The 25,017-nt window shown below is 40.0% G+C and overlaps 1 protein-coding gene across 12 annotated transcripts in view; it reads right to left on the bottom strand.

Moving 5' to 3' along the window:
* FAT3 (FAT atypical cadherin 3) overlaps window positions 1–25,017 on the bottom strand; it is a 413,377-nt gene that overhangs the window by 41,909 nt on the left and 346,451 nt on the right. For 11 of the 12 annotated variants that reach the window (XM_064645040.1, XM_064645033.1, XM_064645029.1 and 8 more), the window contains 6 exons: window positions 12,448–12,837; window positions 9,782–9,996; window positions 8,851–8,988; window positions 6,095–6,238; window positions 5,345–5,542; window positions 2,056–2,854 (listed from right to left, as the gene is read on the bottom strand). In XM_064645040.1, the coding sequence (XP_064501110.1) occupies window positions 2,056–2,854; window positions 5,345–5,542; window positions 6,095–6,238; window positions 8,851–8,988; window positions 9,782–9,996; window positions 12,448–12,837 (1,884 nt within the window). Of the gene's footprint in view, window positions 1–2,055; window positions 2,855–5,344; window positions 5,543–6,094; window positions 6,239–8,850; window positions 8,989–9,781; window positions 9,997–12,447; window positions 12,838–25,017 lie in introns of those variants that run through there. The other variant, XR_010428221.1, reaches the window with a different exon arrangement.

Genomic DNA, 25,017 nt, shown 5'->3' with positions numbered 1-25,017 from the left:
TTACCTCCTATGTGAGAAAACACAGTGTGTGTCCGGGTACTTACCTAAATACCAAGATATTTTTTGTGGCTCCTATAATTAAAAAAGAAGAGGCTGAAGCATTACCTGATGAGGAGAAGGCCAAAGCATGAATTTTCACTTCCAACCAAGGTCTCTTATATCTGTGCAAGTAATATGCACCAAGATTTTCACCTCTTTGGCAGCTATACCTAAATCGGCACCTTTGGACACTTTTTTACTACAGACTGGATGACAGGCTGGATAGGCACAACCCCACCCCAAATCCTGTGGATCACCCCTGGGAAATCAGCACATAATGCTTGAACAGGAGCAGAGGGAACCCCATCCAGCTTCTCAGCTGGACCAAGACAAGCTGCCTGTTCTAACTGTTCCCATACAGCAGTCTTTAAGGCCATGATAAATGGTCCAGAGGCTGGGGACCACAGACGGTCGCAGAAGCACACTGCCCTTCCAGTAGCCTGCCATCCATTTTGAGGATTGACTGGTACATGACAGAAAAATTTGGAAATTGCTGTCCCAGCTGAATTTCTGTGCTTCCATCGCAAACCCGCTGTGCAGGGAGAAAAAGGGAGAGTGTGCCTGGATCAAAACTGTACTGCACTGCAAAGTTCCTTTTTTGGAGTTAAGCTAAGGGATTATGAGGCAGAGGGAATAATACATCATTATTAACTTTAATAAGTAGTGAAATGAAATTATAAACAGTGAAAATTTTGGCTGCCAGAAAACAAATTTCTGTCAGTGAGGACTATCACTGTCCCCAAGGAGATGAGGATTTGTGATTTCTTGATACAAAAATGAGACTAAGTTATGACTTAGAGAATATAAAAATATTTTGCAGACCGTGTTTCTGCACTGGCTCCTGGACTTGACTGGAGGATATTGCAGCACTGTCCCTTTTAAACCTGTGAAAATTCTTTATTTCAGAGCCTTTCATGTGTAACAAAATGCTGACTATTGTTGTACTAGATATGCCTATTTGAAACCTAAAGCACTATTACTTAAAAATTGACCAGATAGTCTGCTCTTGAATGTACCTCAGATATAGAGTTATGGTATTTTTTACAGAATTGAACTTCTATGGCATTATTATTCATATGCCGCAGGAAAAAAAATGATTTCTGTTTGAGTTTTATGCAATTTATGTCTATTTTCATCCCCACTGAGGTCAATGGTAAAACATGAAGCCCTGCGGACTGCTGCAGAAACAAAGGTTGGTTATTGAGAGACATGGCTGCTGAATTCTTGTCCTGCTCTGTGTGCATGTGTGCTTAAGATGAGGGAGACTTAGGATGTATTGATTTTACAGCAGCTTTTTTCTCTGCTCTTAAATGAAGCGGAATGAGAAGCAAATGGCCTGGCAAACAAAAGAAACAGAGCTAGTATTATAACTCCTAAGGTTTTAAAACCCAAGTCCAGAATCATATGGAAGACTGGCTCTTGAGTCTATTTGTCATATGCCCATGGGATCTCTGCCAAAAGTGGAGCAGCCTAAAACTCACCCTTGACCCCTGCTGCAGCATTAAAGGTCAGGAATTGCTAATAAAATACTTCACTGATTATCATGCCTCTCTGCAAAAACAGGACTGGAAACAGTCTTTCCACCTGCCTGTCTTAGGTCAGGGGTGCTTTTCCTTGGAGGCTGCTGGTGCATCGCTGCAGACCAGACTGCTCTGCTACGGTCAGACTCCAGGTTTATTCCAGTGGTGGCACTAACTGGGTGGGAAAACACATCCCTCCCTCTCCTCTCTTTCTCCCATTCCTTCCCCTCCCCTGGAAGCTGGTTGATGGCTCTGATTACGGAGCCTCCAGGAAAGCGGTCTTTGTCGTAAAAGGCCAAAGTTCATAAACTTCCATTTACATCAGTAAACACGAACAATTCTTCCTGAGCCTGAGAAATCAATTCCCACAACGCATCAGCCAGTCATGCTTTAGAGGACTGAATTGAAATGCCCCTTCTAATCTGTGTCAGAGGAATAAAATAGATCCTATCGCATAATATGCAAAGATGGAAGGGGAAAAGGGAGCAGTACTCACCATTGCACATGCAGCGCACATTCCTGTAAAAGCGGGGACACACAAAACTAATTCGTGCCGTGCTATAGGTCATCAGGGAATGTGAATCAATGGACAGACTTTGCTCACAGTGTTGTTCCTGACAATCCAGTCCAGAGCAATTCTTCTCCAAGATAGCAGAAATACGAATCACATTTTCCAAATGTCTCCTTGCATTGGTAAGCTTCTGAATCAAATAGGCAGGCTTATAGAAACCACCACTGTGTATCTGAACTGCAAACAGCATGTCAAGCTGATTGCTGCCTGCCACTGGCTGAATACTGATGATGTGTAGGCTGTCTTGTTTTTGGGAGAGCACCGCGTTTCGCAAGGTACGCCTGAACCCATGCATGTGAAGACCCACGAAGTCTTCTGGGGAAACGTTCTCAAAACGAATGGTGACTGTATTCTGCAGCATTTCTTGTAGCAATTGCTCCACGTGGACCACAACATCGATGGGTACCTGGAAACGGCCATCGCTGACAGAGACATTTAGGACATACTTGCCATTATCGAGCCCTCCAAGGGCAATGATCTTGCCATCATGGCTGTTGACCTTGAACAAACTTTTCTGTTCTGATTTTAGTGTGTATGTGAGGACATCGTACACATCCTGATCTGTGGCATGAATTTTCCCGATGACTCCCCCAGGAAAATCATCTTCCATGGTGACAATGAAAATCTCCAGTGGAATGGCAGTTGGTTTGTGAATGCTTTCTTCAATAACCCTCACCTGAATGTAGGTGTGGGAAACCTGCTGAGGCTTCCCAGAGTCCTTTGCCTAATGTAATTTAGAAAAAAATAAAAAAATAAATCCAGAAATAAAACACACATAGAACACAGCCTACAACCACAACTTTTTCCTATGTATATTTTCGCAGCATCAGTAATTCTGAAGACCTCCCAAAAGAACTTCCCAAATGTATTTGCAAAATACATATGCAAAGAAATATCTCAGCCATTTCTAGCAGTGGAACTTAGAAACTCTTTAGGGAAGCAGAGATCTCTAAGTGGATTGCATAGAGAAATGTGTCAGTAGAATGTCTCATTACTCAAACTGAAATGTTCCCAGGATCCCATAGCTATCACTTGTCATCTTCACAACGGAGAATATACCAGCAATGTGTTATATTCTGCACCAAATGGAGTTTGGGCTCACTTCTATCCTGGAAAGGGACTGAAGTCCAGTGAAATATCAGCTTCCTACATTGCTTGGTGTGCTCCAAAGCATTTCAGACCTTGGTTAACTTGTGTGGATGTGAAGGAGCTCAGAATTTTTCTACAGCACTCTGTACTACTTTACCTGAAGCAATCAAGAAACATGCTTGAAATAAATAAAATTTATCATCCTCCAAAAATGAAATAGGTGCTTGTGCTGCTGCTAACGATAAAATATGAGAGCAGCGCTGCACTTGGAGAGATGACTGTATGACCCAGAGCACGTATAATAGCATCATTTGCACTTTTTTTTATAGAGAGCAAAAGAGCAAGTATGACAAAAAACCCAAGGCCATTTTGACAGAAACGTGTGCAAACCCGAATCAGTGTCCTTTCCTACACTAAGAAAAATTTTTCACTGAAGTCAATATTAAGATATACTGCTCCACACGTTTACTTGCTCCTGAGAGGAACAGAAGGCTGAACTACCACTGGGCAGAGATGTAGCACAAGCCCAAAGATCTTTGTATTTGGACACGAGAAGGAAAATTTACAAGCTGATGAAAAAAATGGCAGGATGAGAACAGTAACATGGGCATTACTATGCATGGATTAATAACTCTAAGACACTCTAAAATTCATTCATCTTCACTCCTTAAAGAGCTTGGTGGAGTATTTAAAAAAAGATTTTATATATATGTGTGCAAATACACACGTACATGCACAGAGGTTACCTCCCATTCTACTTTCCATTTTAACATTACTTCTTAATAAACCTAACACAGAGAAGGAACCTGATGGTGGAAAGGAGAAAGCAGCACTCTGGCACATATGAATGGAAAAAAGAATTTCTATGGTCTATACACAATAGGAAACTATAAAATATGTTTTCACTGCAGAAATCTCTAAAGAAAATAATACTGGGAGAAATTATGCCTCCAAAATCCAACGGTGTGGTTTTCTGAGCATACTGGTGCATCTCAGACATGGTGGTCTGTCTAATATTTCATTTACATGAAATCCTTGGATCTCTAAAGCTAGGGGATGCTGCTTAGATTTAACTCTTGTGCTCGGTTTTGGCTGTACTAGAACTTTGGCTAGCAAATTACCTTGAAAGCGGGATATTTTAGGATGAAGGCATGGTAAGAAAGAAAGGTGAGGATTTTTTGTTTTGCTACAAGGCTAAAAAATAGGTTTCAGGAATATTAAATGGCACACTTGTAAAACTTTAATTTAAAGTGTTAATTAACATCAGAGCTTATATTTTTTGAATCGTAACTAACAATTGTAACTAAGGATGCTACTGCTATGAACAGCATTAAATGTACTTGTAAAGGAGCAGATAGGCTGTATTTAGAGACATCAACCCCAGCAAGGCAAGTGGAGGAAGAATGCACTTCAAATGCAGCGTATAGGACCATGACTCATTTCAATGAAAGGGTGTAGTTCATTGCCTAGACTTGCATATTTACTGAACCCTAATACATCTTCTCTGTCAGGCCTGAGAAATGTGGACAAATTACTTTTGGATTTACTAGTTTTGGTAATCAAAATTACCCTGGTTACAAAGCTTCTCAACAATCACTCTAAAGCTAAGTTAGAGCTGGACTTCTATTGAATGTCTTATTTTTGACGTTCTTTAAAGGCTAAGTTGACCTTGGAAATGTGATTTCATGAATTCTTGGAAGGCTTCCAAAAATTTATGATTAAATTTATGACTTAAAAGCAGAAGTGATTTTCCTTCCTAGAACAGTATTTTGCTGTCACTTGTTCTGTGGTATATTTATATGTATATAATGCATTTTTGCTTATTTTCCCTGCTTAGCTACAGAAAAAAATGATGAAAATCTTAAACCATAACGGTCGCTGCTCAGAAAATTCATTTCATGCCAAGGAAATTGGAAAGGTGGCTGGCTACCTATTTATATTTATATGAAATCAGGTTTTTGAACATCAAAGGGAATATACTGTATTGTGAATTTGTAAACTGGAATGTATGGTATTTACTCATAGAATACAGTCAATTAAAACCAACCCATAAAGGTAATGTACAGGTTACCTACAACTATGAGGGTTTTTTTGTTTCTGTACAGATATAAAAATCAAGACATACCTGCACGCAGAGCACATATTCAGTTGAGACCATGTGCTTGAAGATGACTGCAGACCTTAAAACGCCGTGAGGGTCCAGTGTAAACTCCTCTTCTTCATTGCCAGTGAGGATGGTGAAGGTAAAAGGGGGGCCATTGTGAAAAGAGTCTTTGTCTGTCACTACCAGCTGCAAAATGCTTGTGCCCACTGGTTTATTTTCCTTTACACATATACACAGCGTATAAAGAAAAGGATTAAAATGATACATATCTCAATTATAAAATACCACATTTTGCTATCGAGAATATTCAACTGAATGCTCTTTGGACAAGATGGTGTTTCACAACCTGCGCTTATTTGACACTGCTTATGCCCCACGGACCAGTAGCAGAAATTAAGGTACCCATCACATCTCCAGGGACTGCTGAGCTCTGCCTGATACTGTGTCTGATCAGGTCTGACTAACAGTTAAGGCTCAAACCCTAAACAAGGTGTAAAGAAAGGTGAATTTATTCCAGAGCAGACATTTTGAGGATAGGGTACTTGGTGCAACAGGGGTGAATGACAAAATGTGTGACAGATGCTGTGGTTAAGGAGCCTCAGAAAACAGAAACTTACCAAAGATTTAAAAAAAAATTTGTTTATCATTTCTTTTAGATAAGATCACTTGATACATCTTTTGCAGATAGATCATCAAAAGCTACTTAACTGAAACCAAATGCTCCTGCACTTTAAAAGTCAGAGGAGTTTCTGATGTTCAGGACAAACTTACTTGAATTACAGCTGTGTAGTTAGCTGGAGTAAATACAGGGCTGTTATCGTTCACATCAGAAATGTCCACATTGACCGTCACAGATGAAGACAAAGGAGGGGTGCCGCTGTCTCTTGCTTGGATAACTAATGAATAACCAGATATCTGCAAAAAGGTGAAAACATTAAATCATTGTGAAAGCGGTCCTAAATTTCAACCCAGTTTCTTTACATCCAATGCACCACCTTCCATATTCAGAGGAAAGCTGTTTGGCCTCATTACCTTCCTGCCCGTAGTATAACATTATCCTGTTTATTGCCACACTATGTCTCAACTTCTGTTTTATAAGGCTATCAATAAACATAACAGCTTCATTGTATTAAAATAACTGTATCAGATAATACATTCCTGAAAAAAAGGGGCAGACAGAAAATAAACAACAGATAATATCTGAACTCAGTTATTAGTACTGTGGCTTACACTTTCATCTCTCCTAGGTGTCAGCTGGGATATATGACCTGATTCTATTTATCTTATGGTTGGTTTCCAGGATATTATATAAATTGCTTATTAGAGCCAGCATCAGTTTGACACACATTGTTTCTAACATGGAGATGGAGAGCCAAGAAAAAGTTCACGGGCAGTTGGCTTAAACACACCGGGAAACATTTGGGAGTACTAGGGACAACAGTCTCTGCAGCAACAGAATATTATCCACCATTTAGAAGATAAGGGGGCTTGAGCCTTCTTGTTTGCAACATACAGAAACCACTCAGCATAGTGTGGGCAGTTCAGCGCATCATCCATGGCCCTCTACACACATACATGCCCATGTGTGAGGTGTGAGCATATGTGACAACTTGCAAAAGCTCTGTCTATGCACAGTTTATGGATGACAGTTGGATTTTCTGAACTGCATCCTTATGTTGGCCTTCTTAGGTCTTACAACTGCTTTTTACTGTATATTGCTCCCTGCTCCCCAGGGAAAGCTGCTGACACATCTGTCCCTGAATCCTTCTACAGGAGAGTGAGCAAAGGGCAAAACGTGCCAGATACAACACTCTGCTCCACCCTCTCAGTGCAGAGCTGGAAAGGGAAAAAATGTGGCCCTGCAGAGGGGAACAAGATAATGTCAATGGGGCTTTTTCTGGAGGGGGCAGGGGGAAGGAAATCCAAATACATTAAAAAAACCAAAATTCCTGGTAGTAGGGAGGAGTACAGATTAAGCACTCAAAATAAGGGGGCTCGTCTGGGATGTGGAACCAACATAAAGAAAAAGGGAATATGTTTTTTAGGGGGTTGTATGGAGGAGAAAGACTGCAATTTGGTGGGGGCAGAGTGACACAGGTGAGAGGAGGAATCCTGAACTAAGGAAAGTCAAGAAACTTGAGACAGAGAATTGGTATTTTTTTTTAACTGTGATTTCTACCACTAGCTAAAGACAAGACTGATAGTTTCATAAGCTCTTTTCCATTTTTTCTGCTCTGTTTGCTTTCATTTCAATGTATTCCAGGAAGGTAGATGGCAAAAGTCATGGTCTCTATGTGATTACAGCTCTGGAAATGAGTTTCCTTAAACCACTAAAATCTGGGAGTCAGCACTGCCTTTGGGAATCTACAGCAGATGGGGCATCATGTATCATTCTCCCTGAAGGGGTCAGAAACACCTGTGTCTAGGAAATGTGCCAAGGAAGCAGAGAAAAAGACAGTATCACAGCTTATTTTAAGAGTGAAACTTTGGAAAATACAGATCTAACAGAGATGGCATCAAACTTGCTGATGCTGGTGAAGGGAAATGTGTGTATCTAAATGCAGCTGTACATGAGTGCGCTTCAGAAACTAAAAAAAGTCATGTTAAGAAATTAAACCTGTGCTTTTATTACAGCCCATTTTTAACAGGCACAGCCATTGTTACTTCCCTGTCCTCGACAGTCTCCGATAAAGTCATTCTGCAACCAAATACTTACAATTTAATACTGCCTTTGTGATAATACAGAAAGAATATCTGCCACTATTCTGAGCAGTAGCTCTGCTTCCAGTAAAGAGCTTTTCCAGCTGAGCCCTTATTCTGAGTGTAGCAATCTGCTTCCCCAGCTTCATGGATGCATTGCTGGGAGGCAGGAAGCATTTCTGAAGCCATTTAGCACTCTCCTGCCCAGCTAGTAGCACAGGCAACTGCATTTGTTTGTTTTTTTTTTCCAAAAGCTGCTAATTGCTAGCTATGGCAAAATGGTGATAAATAATCCTGAATGAATAATGGAGTGAGCAAACAAAGCAGCAGAATCTGTTAATGAAGCACTCTTTCACTTTTGGTACAGCCTGGCCACTTCAAAGCATCCCCTCCCCAATGACACGTTTTGCAGAGCACTAATTAAAGGCTGGGTCTCAGCTCAGTGCCACAATCTGGAGAATGCTGTAATCTCTCTGTTGCACACACAGCTACATGTGTGTGCTTGCACGTGCAGGAGAGGGAAGGCAGCAGCAGCTGCCAGTGGCACGACAGGAGAAATCCAGTGTTGCCTTTTTCCCTCCTGATCTGACCTCAGCTGCTCTGTTGGTGAAGGATGGGAAGGGTAGCAGAACAGTTGGCTTGTAGATAGGGTTAGGGGCAGGGCTGGCATGGAAAGAAGTGGGAAAACATTAGAAAGACCTGTTGGAATATCTTAGACTGATTGCTGCAGAGTATAAAAGAAACTCCTTCAACTCAAGCTAGCAGACAAGCAAAGATTAATGCACATCTGTAAGTCATTGCAATTTAAGAAGTTCCACATGCCTTACCCTTTCTCTATCCAGTTTCTTTTTAACCTTCACAAGTCCCAAAACAGGATCAACGGAAAATTCATTGTCTTGATCCCCATTCACTATGGAAAAATGAATCTGGCCATTGGGAGGACTGTCCAGATCTTCTGCTATCAACTTTTTTTGAGAGAAGAGTAAAAATTAGCAAAAGAGATATTAAGTGATCTGTATGATACATTAATTGCTCAACACTCCAAAAAGTTAGACTTCATATTCCATCAGATTAGTTACACCTGAACTGTACACCTCTACAGCAACAAGCATGAACCTAATCAGTTTTTGACAGGAAGCTCTCCTTGGACCTTCTCAAAATTCTAGCCCTAAAAAACACAGAATATTTTAATCTTACTATTCCACATAACACTTTCTCTCTGAATCTACAAGTTGCAAGGTGAGAGTATTGGGAGCTTTGGGTATGACACACTGCACGCCAGACTACACAGATACTATCTATTTGGAGCTCTGAGCAACCTGGTGTAGTGAAAGGCGTCCCTATTCATAGCATGGGGGTTGGAACTAGATGGATCTTTAAGGTCCCTTCCAACCCTGGCCATTCTATCATTCTACGATTCTGCTTTCGGAAAGGCTGAATTCTGCCATTCCATTAAAACCCATTTGTTTCTACCTGACTCATGAAATGTAATACCTTGAATATGCCTTGGATATGCCATTGCTCTTTGACAGCATATAGGGGTTAAAAAGAAATAGTCAGTACTTCTACTACTACTGTCTTTTGGGGAGAAACTTACAGCAGCCTGGAAAGCAGTAGTAAATGCAGAGTATTGGCTAGGGAACAGTTTGGGGGATTCAGGATATGGTAATTATCATTATTAACCAGTGTAGCAGTATTTTAAGGGTCATGTGGCAGAGGGCTTCACCCCACCTAAACGCCTCCCACGGCCTCACTCACCATTATCACTGAGTCCCCGACAGCTGCGTCCTCGCTGATGACTGCACTGTAGACCTCCTGGCTGAATTTTGGAGCATTGTCATTGACATCTGTCACATTTACATTTACAGTTGTAACGGCGCTCAGGGCTGGCGTACCTCCATCTTTTGCTTCCACTACTAAGTAGAAATCCTTACACGATTCAAAATCCAAAGCTTCAAAAATGGAAATCACTCCTTTGAAGCAAAGGAGGGAAAGTCAACAGCCAGCAAAAAACAAATAATGCCATGGGATAAGGGATTTGACTGTAGTAAAGAGTACAGCATGCTATTTATCACCATGGCACACATACAGCACTAACTGTAAGACTGCCCAATCCAATAAAAATGTTTTTTTCACGTTTCTACTGCTGTCATTTGATTAAAGAATGATGCCAATTGCTTTTGGGTTGCCTCTGCAGAAAGGACCTTTACAAGGCATGAAGCAATGAATGGTTCCTCATGAAAATAACTTTCATTATCTGAGTATCATAGATGAAGTAGTGGGGGCCATATCCATCCATTTACCATCTCATGCACAGAGCTTTTGGGAGAACTGGATGTTGACTCTGGAAATTAGCCCTGACAAGTCAACAGAAATTCACTCCCATGCAATTAACTTCTCACGAATTACATACAAATGAATGGGATATGAATACCTTTGAGAAATCAGTTGTCTATCAATTATGTGATTAAACAGAGACTTCCCCACTCAGCTAGGTTTATAAATTTTGGGTTACTTCACCACGCAACCAAAATTAAGATTCTCTGTAACTTGATTCACTCCATGCACCCTGACACCCCCTAGGATAGAAGCGATTTCTATGCAAGTTCTCCACTTGTTTCCCATAACCTTAACAAGAAGGTGGAGTGGGTTGTGCACAGATTACTAGTGATGCCTTGAAGGAGGCAATACCAGGCACTGCAGGAAAGACTTAAAAGCAAATCCTGAACCTTGGCAAGCCAAATCCTTTTCAATATAGACCCACCAGAAGCAGGGATGTGTGGAGCTTAAAGGTCATTTAGTCCGGCTGCTGCCCAATACAGGTCAGCTCAACCTGATGATTCTTGAATGAACTCATCTCTAATACTCTTATAAACCTCCAGCAACATCAGTTTCCTAACCTTCTTACAAAATGTATTTCAGTACTTAACAATCATTACAATTAGGAATTTCTTCCTATCGTTTAATAAAAATAATCCAAATGCAATTTAAGCCCATTCACAACTTCTTTTCTCATGACTGGGCATGGAGAATAGTTTATTCCCCTCCCCTCTGTAGGTGCTTTTTACAGGCCTGAATACTAACAGCATGTCTTCTCTTCTCTAGCTTAAACAGCCTCAAATCCTTCAGTCTTTCCTCATAAGTCACATTTTACAGACCTCAGATCATTCCTCTTAATCTTGTCTGGGCTCTCTCCAAATGAATTCTACCTTTCAGCATGACTTGCTGAAAGCAGGAGCCCTGAAGAGAAGCTTCCAAGTGGCTAGCAGAGAGTTCCCACTGATAAATGGTGTGAGGGACATTATTTTTCAAGCTCTGATTGGGCATGCTACATCACCACCTGGCTGTCTAGAAACTGAGCTCCTTCCTCTAAATTGATAATAACAGAGCTGTCAGATATTAATGAATACTATATAGTTCTAGTTTTGGGTTTTTTTCCCCCCATGTGATTAAGGTTCATTATGGGTTTTTATTGATTTATTTCCTTGGCTTCATTATCAACTGTGAAGTTAAGTATCTCTGTCTAGGCGTATTTATATTTAAATTTTGTTAGTACTAATCAACAGTATGCAGATGACAGACAACACACAGTTATGTTAAGTCCCTTCCATGTAAGGCAGTGGTGTCTGCAGAGTGGGGAATGATTTTTGCACACAATTATATAAATGACACAATGTATCATTTTGAGATTTTCCAGGTTACTGGTTATTACAGCTGCATTCAAGTATTACCTTCAGCTTTCAAAATCACGATTGTATTGCTCGATCCATAGTTGATGGACTAAAACCTTAATAAGGATAAAGAATATACCCCACTAAGGAAATTCCAAGAAAATAAGCCATTTGCACCAAATATGATAGTTTTTCTTGGTATTTTGTAAAGAGAAGCAGCAGTATATTTTTAAAATTTGTGATGTATAACCAAAAAGACCACAGCCCAAATCAGCACTGAAGTCAACTGTCAGAAAAGACAAGTCAGAGCAACCTAAGTCAGGGAAGTTGCATACACTTACATAAACAGTAATCTCATGTTAGGACTGACACCTATTTCGTACTGGTAGCCCTGTTTGATCCTTTCTAAGGTGCAGACAGTTGAGGCTGTACTCAGCTGGTAAGCAAGTAAACATTGCAAGTGTTCCGAACCATAAGAGTTGCACAGTTTGGCTAATGGGCTGTCACATCTACATTGGCTTCAACAGACACTAATGGAGAAAAGTATTCTCCACTTCAGCAGGGGCAGCTAAGCATGACTGTAACTGACATCAACCTTCAACCTAAAATTGGTTTTAACTGTGTAGCTAATTCCACATTAACAAGTTGTGAGCCTCTGGTCTTGGAAATCTTTTGGTCCAAGAGCCTTCCGAAAGCATTCACCTTTTTCTGATGCTTTCAATTAGCATTCCAAGTAAGAGCCACTTTACAAACCTGTTTTTGAGTTAATTCTGAACTTCCCTTTCTCATTCCCCGATCTGATGAGATAGGCAATCTCAGCATTAGTACCAATGTCTTGGCTTGTAGCAAAAACAGACAGGACCTCAGTGCCAGGTGAGGTGTCTTCAGGTACTGTAACAAGATAATCTCTTCTTTCAAACACAGGGGGGTTGTCATTAATGTCTAGCACTGTAATGGTCACAGTGGCAAATGAGGACAAAGTCAGCACAATGCTCTGATCTGAGGCCTTTACAGTGATGTTATAGGAAGACTGAAGCTCTCTATCAAGAGGATGCTCCAAAATAATGATTCCTGATGACTGGTCAACTGAGAAGTAACCATCTGCAGAGTCTGCCAGGGAATAGGTGACCTTTCTGTTCACGCCTGAAAGAGAAGCAAAAGAGAAAATGATACAGTGAAATAAAGAAAACACAAACCTCTTCCCATCTAATGGAAACCTAATGCAAAATTCGCTTATCCGACTGACCATTTCCAATGGGGGTGGAGCACATGAAAGTTGGAGTGCCTGTGAGTACCGTATTGCTGAAAGTTTGGGAGATCCATACATGCTCTTCTCTCATGAAAAATTCCCATAGAGAAGTTAAGTTCCTTCCCTCATCACGATACTTTCTAAAAAAGATCACTTTGCAGAACTGCTGTTTTATGAAACTTGAAAGCAGAATCCAGATATGGTCCTTGCTCAGAAGAGCTTACAATTGAATTAGATGAGACAGGCAGAGTGCTGAAATTGGAAATGTCTCAGAGAACATCTTGAAGGAACAGAAATGTACATAAGGGAAAAATAAACCCATAAAAATACATGAGGTGGCACAGAATATATTTGCTACCAGTGCTGCCTTGATTCCACTGTTGAGCAGCAAAATATTATCGTGAGATGATACCTGTTAGACAAAAGTTGCATCCAAAAACTCCTGCCAGGATATGAACATTTTAGTAAGAAAAATCCCTCAGTCCCCCAACTTGAGAGCAAAAATTGAGTTGTTGATATGAAATATATCCTATGTTTTTAAAATCCTGCCTGTATTTCCCAACACATAGCACCTATCCACCCAGCTGCTGAATATGCAGATCTATGCTAAGGTTGTTGTCAGTAATAAGGCCTGAGGGGATGGTACTGACTTGCTTTCTGCACTACAGTGGGATAGCCATTTCAAATCTAATTAAAAGTGAACACAGATATAAGCTAATTCAAGTCCCTTGATGCTAGTTGATTTTGTGATTTGGTCCTGGGTGCTTCAGTAATAGATTATAACTAAAACACAAAGATCCACTAAAACGGAGAGTCTCTGTTTTTAACATCTCTCACTTGAGCATTTGCTGCTGTTTTTGTTGCAGAACAGACTTTACAAGTCTGACATTAATCAGATGAACAAGAGCTACCAATCCCTTCTAGGCATATTTTGTTAATTTAAAATTTGTGACAGTATTATTCTGCTTTCCAGCAGCAAAGCGCTGTAGAAATGTCTGATCAAAAGCAGCACAAATCACACTTGTTTTCTGCTTGACGTAGCAGGAGTCGACCATCCACACAAGGGGGAGCTGGGAGACTCTTTCTTCAATCACACGCACATAAAAGCTAGAACAACTACAAAGTCCCAGAACCTACTTGAAGGGCATTAGGAATTACTATTTGGCCTCTTCAGAGAATAAAGTTTTTTGCAGTGCTTGAGACACCAGAGTATATTTCAAATGTTCAAATGTCTTTAAAATAAGAAACAAATTAAATTGCAATATTGCAACAAAACAGATTCTTACTTTTTTTTTTTTCAATCACTATAGAACACCTCTATTCACCATGGCATCTCAAATGTGAAAAATAAAAAGTCCCTCCTTCAACAAAAGAGCAAGGCTGACAAGGAGGTGACTCCTGTCCTACAGATGAGGAACTGAGCTCAGCCCCCGAACTTGTTGGAAATTCCTTCATGTGCTGAAATGCCTAGGCTCTGAATGCCCTACAGCTGCTGGAGAACATGCTCACCTCTTCCCTTAGCCTCTTGATGCATGCATCCAAATACTCTGTCAGCTGAAACAACCAAACTGACAAACACGAAAAAGAGTAAAACCCTCTGGGAAGTGGAAGGTTTTCAGGGTCTGAATGGCTGGAGGTAAGTCAACATTTTGAGCTGGGGAGGATCTCTTTCTGCTAGAAATCCTCCGTGAACTTCCACTTACAAAAAGGGACAGACCTGACTAGAGCAATTAATTACAGCCTTGGGGATGATGAAAAATGGGATTTTTTTTCCCCCTGATTCAGAGCACGCAGTTGAACATCCAAACTGCATGAGATTTACATGTAAAATTAGTATTATTTAGTATTCTGTTCCAGCCAGTCTTGGTATCTGCCAGTTTCTACATACTCTTAAACACTTCTCTGAAGCAGGGGCCTTAACATGCATCTTTTACACATATATGTCTGTGACTGCAGGAGAGGCTTAGTCTGATTTGCATTTTTCTCTAGCACAAATCCCCTATTTGATACTCACTACAGCATATCTATGCACAAGAAAGAAGACAGAAGATTAGGTCAGAAGACCTGAGTTGGAACAAGGATACCAACCCTTGGTGGCTTTTGGCCTGAATGCTGAAAGAAGAAAAAAAGATGGAGAAATACAGAGGTAGATATTGTTTGTCTGTTGACCTTCTCACAGAGTGTTTTGTAGGGTGGAATTTAATACTTGCTTCTTAGGAGAAAAATTAATTCAGTGAAAAAGCTGTGGCAGGAATAGCACTGAAGAAAGTGTTGTGTTACATCAATAGCTGTTTCCACTCAGCCTCCTGACCCAATGCTGGAAAAAAGAATAGGCATGAGGCAAAGGTGAAATAGGAAATTATTTCTACTGAAATTCAAAATGCTTTAGTCCAGAGGCTACCCTCTGCTGACAGAGAAGCGTCCACCAAGTGTGTGTCAATGACATTCCTGCCATAAAGACAATGTGACTACTACTACTGTGACTATAAAGGAGATGATTTCTGTGAGAAGGAAACAACTGCTTCAACACCATGGTTCCTGCACTGGTAAAGAGAACAATCCTCCCACACTGCTTGCCCACAGCTGTTGGGGGATTAATGTTTGCAAACTGTGTTGTGTCAGCTCACTTACTCACTTAAACTTCTCAGATTTCTAAGGTGTCAATCATGAACATGGAAAGCCTTTGCGGGAATCACTATTACCATAAGAGGATTGCAGTCTATTTTTTTTTTAAATAAAGGAATAAGCAAGCATATTTTCTATTTAGATTTGTAATAGCATATGATAGAATACTGCCCTTTGCCAAAGCTTGTAAAACATACAGCCATCTAGTACCTCAAATAGTTTTTTTTTCTTGGTTTCTTCTGTACTAAAACAAAGGGGCATGCACATCATGCTAACTTCTATGTCATTACTACTTTAAAGAGCATCAGGAATATAAAATAACTTCTATTCACAATTCAGGACTATCAGTATCCTCCTTGCCTAAAGCATGGAATCACAGAATCATTCAGATTAGAAAGGACCTTTGAGATGATTGAGACCTACCATTGACCCAACATTACCAAGCCCATCACTAAACCATGTCCATAAGTGCCATGTCTACATGTCTTTCTCTTAAATACTTCCAGAGATGGTGACTCAACCACTTCCCTGTGCAGCCTGTTCCAAGGCTTGAGAACCCTTTCTGTACAGAAATTTTTTCTACTCTTCAATCTAAATCTCCCCTGGCATAATTTGGCTCTATTTCCTCTTGTCCTACTGCTTGTTACTCAGGAGAAGAGACCAACCCCCAACTCACTACAAACTCCTCTTAAGTAGCTGTAGAGAGTGAGAAGGTCCCCTCTGAGCCTTCTTTTCTCCCCAGCTCCCTCAGCTACTCCTCATAAAACTTGTGCTCCACACCATTCCTCAGATCCGTTGCCCTTTTCTGACACATTCCACCACCTCGATGTCTTTCTTGTAGTGAGGGGCCCAAAACTGAACACAGGATTTGAGGTGCAGTTCAACTGAAAACTGTGGAGTTATTACACAGTTTGATTTATTTATCAACCAGCAGTGGTTTGCAAACATGGTATCTGATTATTGTGCTTCCTCCACCCCTGTCTTTCATGGTGTGATGATTAACACTGGTGTGTACCTCCAGTCTTTCCTAAGTACCCGAATATTAACTACAAAGCCAATTATTGGAAAATAAAAGTCCACAACTAAATTAACAGCAAACAAGACAAAAGAGGAATTCTAAACCAGGTTTTATAGTACTCTACTCCATCATTTTGAGATGAAAGAGAAAAATCTTGCCAGAAGTACCTTGCTGAACTGTGGAAGAATATATAGTCCCATAGGGAAAGTATTTCAAGTGATTTTTACAACTTAACCAGAAAACCTGGCTGAGTTCAATAACACTGCTACTGAGATAGGCTTTCACTGCTTTGTTCCTTTTCTTTGAGGAAACAATGGCCTTAACCCCAAAGGCCTTTACTCACACCAGTGCTCCAAGAGATTCATGGTACCATGGGATGAAGGCAGAGCCACAGAGGGCAGAGATGAAGATAACCAACCCCCTACTGAAGGGAAATACTGGACAGAAATGGGAGTCATAATCTGTTAGCGGTATGATACCATCCATGGTTATCTAAAACCCTGCTTTCCATTTCAGCTGGGTCAGGTGTTGTCTTTTTTGGTGGGAAGTTGAGATTTGGATAGCTGGCTCACCCTCCCTGTCTTTTCTATAAGACATTTACATATCCCTGGGTACTGTTTTACATCACTTGACATGAATACTCGTTTCCATCAGTGCTCCTGAGTGATTCACTTCCTCGTGCTGATCAGGCCTTATTTTGATGATTTTTCTGAAGTGGGGAAGGCCATTTTGTATACAGCTGATTTAGGGCTACACATTGCAGCTGACAACATAGGGAAACGTAGCCTGAGGCAGTGGAATGCACATTAAAAGAGAGAGATATAAAAAACATATATACACGTATGTAAGTATGCACAGAATCATTAAGATTGGAAAAGACTTTTAAGATCATTGAGTCCAACTGTTAACTCAGCCCCACTGTGTTCACCACTAAACTATGTCCCCAACTGGCGCATCCACACACCTTCTGAACAATTCCAGGGATGGTGATTCCACCCTGGACAGCCTATTCCAATGCCCAACCAACCTTCGCGTGAAGAGATTTTTCCTAATATCCCATGTAAAACATCCCTTAGCACAACTTGAGGCCATTTCCGCTTGTCCTCTCACTTGTTTATCTGAGAGACGAGACCAACTGCTACCTCACTACAGGCTTCTTTTAGGGAGCTGTTGAAAGCAAGAAGGCCCCCTCCGAGTCTCCTTTTCTCCAGGATAAACAACCCCAGCTCCCTCAGCCACTCCTCCTAGGACTTGTATTCAAATAGTTTGTATTTTATATATATAGACTATTTATATACATATATACAGACTATATATATAGATATATGTGCTCAAATGTGTTTGTATATACATATATAGGTATCTCTACAAACATGCACACACACACACACATATGTTTCAGTGACTCGATTTAAATACAGGGTTTATTCAGTCCACATAATCCAAGATGTACAATTGTCCTAGTCTAGTTCTTTGTCTCCATGTTGTTAATAATATCTTGGAAATCTCAAAACTTAAGGAAGTTACTAGATTATAAAGCAAGTAGGAATCTTGTGAGGTCATCTAATTTATCCCTGCAGAAAGAAAAGATGGATGCAATTTATCCCCAAACACAGGCCTATCCTTTGATCACGAACTTGCATAACCTCCTTGGGTAACACATCGCAGTGCCTCACTTTTCTTACAACTAAAAATATTGCTCTGACTTTTTGCCGAGATTCAATAAAATTAATAAAAGACAAGGGAGAAAAAAGAAAAGAACAAGGGTCAACTTCCTTCCTTCCTCAGAGCTACTTCTGATAGCTGAAGACTGTTATACTGTGCCATCTCAGTGCTCTTTTCCCTGGTAGACCCTCTCAACCATTTTAGTATTTCCTGACTTTTTTTTTCAGACTTGTGATCTTTCTTATAAATCTCCAGGTAGCCCACATCTTCCTAGAAAGGCTATACCCCACACAACACAGCCATTCAGGTGAGGATTTGCCAACATCAAATAAACAGAAATAACTACTTTTGTTTTCCAGCATTACTCTTGTTTACCAATCTCACTAAAGCATTTGCCTTTTCACATCAGTATGAAAGTGAAAACATACACTCAAGCCTATGATTCACAGTAATAGAGCTGCCTTTTGCAGTTCTGCTGCCCAGTCAGTCAGACAATACTGGTGCACTTGTTTATTCTTGCCTAAACACAGGATGTCACATTTATCTTGATGACTTGCACTGTGTTTTTCCACACCACTTTTTCAACTGCTAAATCCCACAGTTATGACTTTGGCATTATCCAGGGTCCTTGCAGCACCATTCTGCTTTTTGACATTTAGCAATACAGGCCTTATGCCTACTTATCCATTCAGGAATGAAAATAAGAGCAGTGTTGCACCCAGTACCTTTCTTAACTTATCCCTCCAGTGTAACAGTTATTACAAACTCATCTGGCAACACTTTGGTGTAGCCTATGTTTCTCTAGCTTGCTTATAAAAATATCATGCAGTACGACATCAAAAAACTTACTAAACCTAATCCATAACACTCATATTTATTTCTATATGGCCTCTTCACATGTTGCAGAAGGAAATGAGATTGGTTTGATGACTCCTGCTTGCTGAACACAGACGAGCTCTAAAAGTCATCTTGATACACCTTCATTATTTTAATGCAAGCTGGGTGACTGCGTTCCCCTGACTACCTACCCGCAGCTTTAGAAATCTGGCCCTCTGACAGATTCAACAGGGTCATACAGACTGACAACTTAAAGGATTAGGTCTCAAATCAACAATATCAACAATATGAAAGAAGGCTTGTTTAGGCAGAAACCTAAGTTTTCTATCAGAATCTCCAAACACCATGTTTATTTACCTCCTAACACTAGCTAAGTCTAAACTCCACAGAGCTATTATTTTTTATTTGGCAATTTTTCAGGGGTCCAGTGTGCTGTATCTCTGCATTCCTATTAGTGCTTCTGCTTTTATTAAGAAGGCAAAAGCTAGGTTTTCTCCTAAACAACTCACTGGCTGACCCTGGACCTGCAGGTGTCCTCAGGACTGGCCAGTCAACTGGGGAATGTGGGGCATTGCCCCTCCACTGTCCTTATGGGAGACTGGACAGAAGTCCCTGGTAAGGACACCTTTCCAGGAAGGAGAAGTACATGGGTACATCATCATGGACTATTACTTTTCATGGAATCAGCTGTGACAGAGCCCAGAACCAAATCGCTTGCCAGGCTACAGAGCAATGCTCACTCCTTTCTTTTCTTTCTCTTTTCTTTCTCTTTTCTTTCTCTTTTCTCTTTTCTTTCTCTTTTCTTTCTCTTTTCTCTTTTCTTTCTCTTTTCTTTCTCTTTTCTCTTTTCTCTTTTTTCTCTCTCTTTTCTCTCTCTTTTCTTTTCTTTTCTTTTCTCTTTTCTTTTCTTTTCTCTTTTCTTTTCTTTTCTTTTCTTTTCTTTTCTTTTCTTTTCTTTTCTTTTCTTTTCTTTTCTTTTCTTTTCTTTTCTTTTCTTTTCTTTTCTTTTCTTTTCTTTTCTTTTCTTTTCTTCCCCTTTCCCCTTTCCCCTTTCCCCTTTCCCCTTTCCCCTTTCCCCTTTCCCCTTTCCCCTTTCCCCTTTCCCCTTTCCCCTTTCCCCTTTCCCCTTTCCCCTTTCCCCTTTCCCCTTTCCCCTTTCCCCTTTCCCCTTTCCCCTTTCCCCTTTCCCCTTTCCCCTCCTTTCCTTTCCTTTCCTTTCCTTTCCTTTCCTTTCCTTTCCTTTCCTTTCCTTTCCTTTCCTTTCCTTTCCTTTCCTTTCCTTTCCTTTCCTTTCCTTTCCTTTCCTTTCCTTTCCTTTCCTTTCCTTTCCTTTCCTTTCCTTTCCTTTCCTTTCCTTTCCTTTCCTTTCCTTTCCTTTCCTTTCCTTTCCTTTCCTTTCCTTTCCTTTCCTTTCCTTTCCTTTCCTTTCCTTTCCTTTCCTTTCCTTTCCTTTCCTTTCCTTTCCTTTCCTTTCCTTTCCTTTCCTTTCCTTTCCTTTCCTTTCCTTTCCTTTCCTTTCCTTTCCTTTCCTTTCCTTTCCTTTTCCCTTTCCTTTTCCCTTTCCTTTTCCCTTTCCCTTTCCCTTTCCCTTTCCCTTTCCCTTTCCTTTTCCCTTTCCTTTTCCCTTTCCCTTTCCCTTTCCCTTTCCCTTTCCTTTTCCCTTTCCTTTTCCCTTCCTTTTCCTTTTCCTTTTCCTTTTCCTTTTCCTTTTCTTTTTCTTTTTCCTCTCCGCTCCACCCCGCTCCGCCCCTCCCCACCCCTCCCCTCTTTTTCTTTTTCTTTTTCTTTTTCTTTTTCTTTTTCTTTTTCTTTTTCTTTTTCTTTTTCTTTTTCTTTTTCTTTTTCTTTTTCTTTTTCTTTTTCTTTTTCTTTTTCTTTTTCTTTTTCTTTTTCTTTTCCTTTTCCTTTTCCTTTTCCTTTTCCTTTTCCTTTTTTTTCTTCCATGGTAGATTTCTGAATTCTTTTTGAAAACAACTTCAATTACAGTGGAAAGGCTCCCCAACTTAAACTATACTCCCTACTTATTTAATGCTGTTTTAAATTGTAAGAGAAAAACAAATTAATGATTCAGGTCTTCCATATCCTATATTAGTGCACTAACCCCAGTACTATTTTAAAAGTCAGTGAAGCAAAGATGTGGGTAAAGATACAGGCAGCAGCATGTATGCTTTAAAGAGAATAAATCATCCTCTGGAAAGTATCTTGTAATATTTATTTTACAAAAACTCAGATGACATCCAGAAATGCCATCTAGATGGCATAATTGCCAAAGTTGACTACATATTAGCTGTTGGATTTTAGTAAATCTTCTGTCCTGTTATCTCTGTTATTCTTCTTATTCATGTTTCAATTCCTGCTTTCTTCTTTTTCAGATCCTGAATGCCCCAGAAGTTTCTAGACCCATTTCAGGTGACATGCCCAACATAAACAAACATGCCAAGCAGAAGTTTGCTGTATACTGGTTTTTCCACAAAATGCCAAAATCAGTATCTACTTAAGCATTTCTATTATTTTTTACTCACCATTACACATAATTCAGAGAACTGCTCTCTAATCAAGCTGTGACTGTCTTGCACTTCTCTCTGACACTTCTGCAATCTCACCTGGCAGCACTTCACCCCTTCCCAAGCTCAGTTCTGTGTGCATCAGGCTCAGTTGCCCTAATTCCTCCAAGAGAAAAGCCCACTGTTGATAAGGTTGAAGTCTGTACTCTACTTCCATGCATGTATTCTCAAAAGTGGTGACCCACTGAACAACCTTACCAACTGACTTTTTTCTGTGGTGGGCTCGCCAGCATTTTTATACCACTTTCGTTTTACATCACTTTTCTACAAGTGATAAACCTCAGAGAACTATCTATGTTCCTTGGTTGCTATTTCTGATAGATATTTAATTTGTATAGTTTTAATGGTTTCTTAATTTTTCTCATTTTCACAAGGAAAGGACAGGAAGAAAAAGAAGATAAAATATGCTTGCTTCCCCACCCTCCTGGAGGTCGGTACTCTCCAGACTGTACTGACTGAAACCTAAAGGAGGAGTCATAATACCATTCTTCCCTGGAAAAGACATTTCTTATTTCCTGTGCACCTGCCTTGTGAGTACATATGGGAAGGGACTGGGTTTGGGCTTTTTTAGGACAAACCAAGTCTTTACTGAAATATCAAAATCAGTGAGGTCAAACCTTGAAAGAAAAATATCAGTTTTGTCACAGATTTCTTTGAAATCCAAGATAAAATTTCCCATCAGAAGCTGAAAGAAAATGGTATTGCTTCCCCCAGTTTGCCAGTTTCCCCTGCTGCTCACGCTTATACTTCTTGGTGGAGAAGGTTGGGGTTATGAATCTCATGTCTCCTAATTAGAAGGTCAAACAGCTTCCCTAAGAAGGGTTGTGTTTCTTCTGCTGCAGCTCTTCCACTTTGTGTGAAGAAGTGAATAATTAGTTCCCCACATCAAGAATCAAACTGATTAGAGACTGGATTGATTTAAACTATCCAGATTAAACACAAATGCACTAATCAGACAATGACAGAATCTTTCTCGTAAATCCTCATCCAAATAATATTTAACTCTATACAACAGCTTAAAGAACACAACCAAATTCAGCCACAATTGACCCATATAACCTAGCTGTATAAACATCTCTGTGAACATCTCAAATCTTATCCTGGCTCCCTGAATTAGGCTTTCAACACCCATTTTTCTGCAACTTATGCACAAAAGTGAGAAACTGCTTTGAATAAAGTAGCACACTGCTTATTATTTTTCTTAGTTAGAGGGACAGCTGAGAACAGAGAAAGGCAGTCTGCACACTGCAGAGAACTCTGCAATCAAATAAAGGCCACACCTGCCAACTTTTTACTTACATGTCTGTATTTTCCTGCTAGTCTATCTGTACTGGTTGGTTGTGCAGGGAATGGGGGAGGACCTGTTTGATGACTACCATCCATGTCTTTAACCACAGGCTAATGCAGAAGCTGAAAGGCAGCAGTGGCAGGCAAGATAGAGCTGGCTGACAAGGCTGTTCCCATTTTGAGCAAAATTGGAAACCTGTATTCATCATAAATTCAGGAAAAAATCAGTCGGTCAGTGAAATCACTAAACTGACTACAGATCTGGATGGCTGATGGCCCAGTGGTGATGAAGATTGCAGACAGAGGGATAAACGCACTGTTCGTTTTTAGTACAGTAAGTGCTTCTGCCTTTGGCAGACTACACCATCACTCATCACGGAAACAGGCCTGAGCACGGAGTTCCTTCACAAAGTAAAGCAGCTGTGAGTGAGGCAGGATTTAACCATCACTTAAAGCACAGCTGAGTTTGGACGATGTTGTCATTCATTCTTATACTGCACAAGCAAGGCCGTAACACTGTGTGCATGCAGAAAAGACAAGCAGCACTGGAAATGAATGTGCACCTGCAGATCAGGTTTGGGCTTCAGGTTTATTCTGAAGTTTATTAATTTTTTAACATCATGCTTGCCACGAAGTCCCATGTAGTTTTCCTCAGTGTTGCTGCTCTAGCATGACCCTAATTCCTTTGAAACAGGCTGATACTGTAGTTGTCTGATGGCTTTGCTCAGATAATTACACCTCTACGTTCACTCCAGCTCTTCTTGTGTCTTAATTTGAACAGAATGGAGTCATTTAGCACTTTGATTTGGAGACAGTGGGAGGCAGAAAATTCACTGCTCTCTCTGAATGTCTCTAAAAAAATGTAAACCCAGCATTTCTCTTTCATATCTTAGTTTGAACATTTCCAAACCTCATGGTGGTGACTAAATAGCAAATACCATATTGTGGAAATATTAAAAATTTTCAATTACAGCAGGACGGGAGAAAGAATTGTTTTAGATTAAAATAACTAAAATGCCTTAGCAAATGGACTTATGTATATTCTCTCTCCAAGCGATCATTTAATTTAAGATCCTTAGCTATATGCAGAGGTTATGGAAAATGAGCTTGTGTGCTACTACAGTTAAACAGTTAAAGCCATTTTCTTCTGTTGAATATTGTGAAGAAGAATCACATCTCTTCTTCAGTGTGTCCAACTGGTTGCTAAGTATGTATCTAAATTAAAAATATATTAAACAACAACTTATGGTCCAATGCAATCAGGAAATTCAAGGGACACTGAAGGCACAAGGCAGATATAACACTGTTTTCCTGTGAACTGGAAATTGTCTTAATTATCCAACAGTGTCTGCCCATGGTATTTTCAGGTTTCTGTTAAATTGTGTTTAGTTGCAGATCACAAATGGACTTCTCTCAAGTTTTACCTCAATGGCTTCAGTATTCATGCTCCTATCCTTACAGTACATGGCTCTTCAAAGCCCAAAACCGGAGAATGGGCAAATTCTAAGACTGATCACAAGATGTGTCCTGAATGTTAAAAATTGTTTTGTATGAATTTTACTGGCTCCAATGATGCTTTCAGGATAACGCTTCACAGAACCTTACAGGAATATCATAACCCATCAGGAATATCAATAATAAATTTTTCTCTCATGGGAACGTTACACCACCTGAACTCATTCATTATGCAGCAATAGGGAATTAGCGATTTTAGCAGGGACTAACAGAACAGTAATTAAAACAAAATCCAGTTTTAGGGAGTTTTTTTAAGTCGCTTTCATATGATACAATGTATGGTTTAATTTACAGGTCTAATAATTAAGGAAGTACATAGTCCCTTCTTATTCATTACATGCATCCCTCCCTTTAACTTTTCTAGTTTCAGAGGAAAGGTAGCTCATGGTTTGGGGTTTTTTTCACTGCCAACCATTTTATTCTGTAAAATTGGTGCTAGCAAGAACTTTCATTGACAAATTTTTATTCTAATTATTTCTATGTCCCCTCTCTCCTTGAATGTCATCTCACCTACAAGAAAAATGGTAATTAAGACAACAGTGGAAAATGACAACACTGTCTCT

The sequence above is a fragment of the Pseudopipra pipra genome, chromosome 2 (genome assembly GCF_036250125.1).
Source record: "Pseudopipra pipra isolate bDixPip1 chromosome 2, bDixPip1.hap1, whole genome shotgun sequence".
Classification (NCBI taxonomy): domain Eukaryota; kingdom Metazoa; phylum Chordata; class Aves; order Passeriformes; family Pipridae; genus Pseudopipra; species Pseudopipra pipra.
This window is presented reverse-complemented; position numbering and strand designations above follow the sequence as displayed.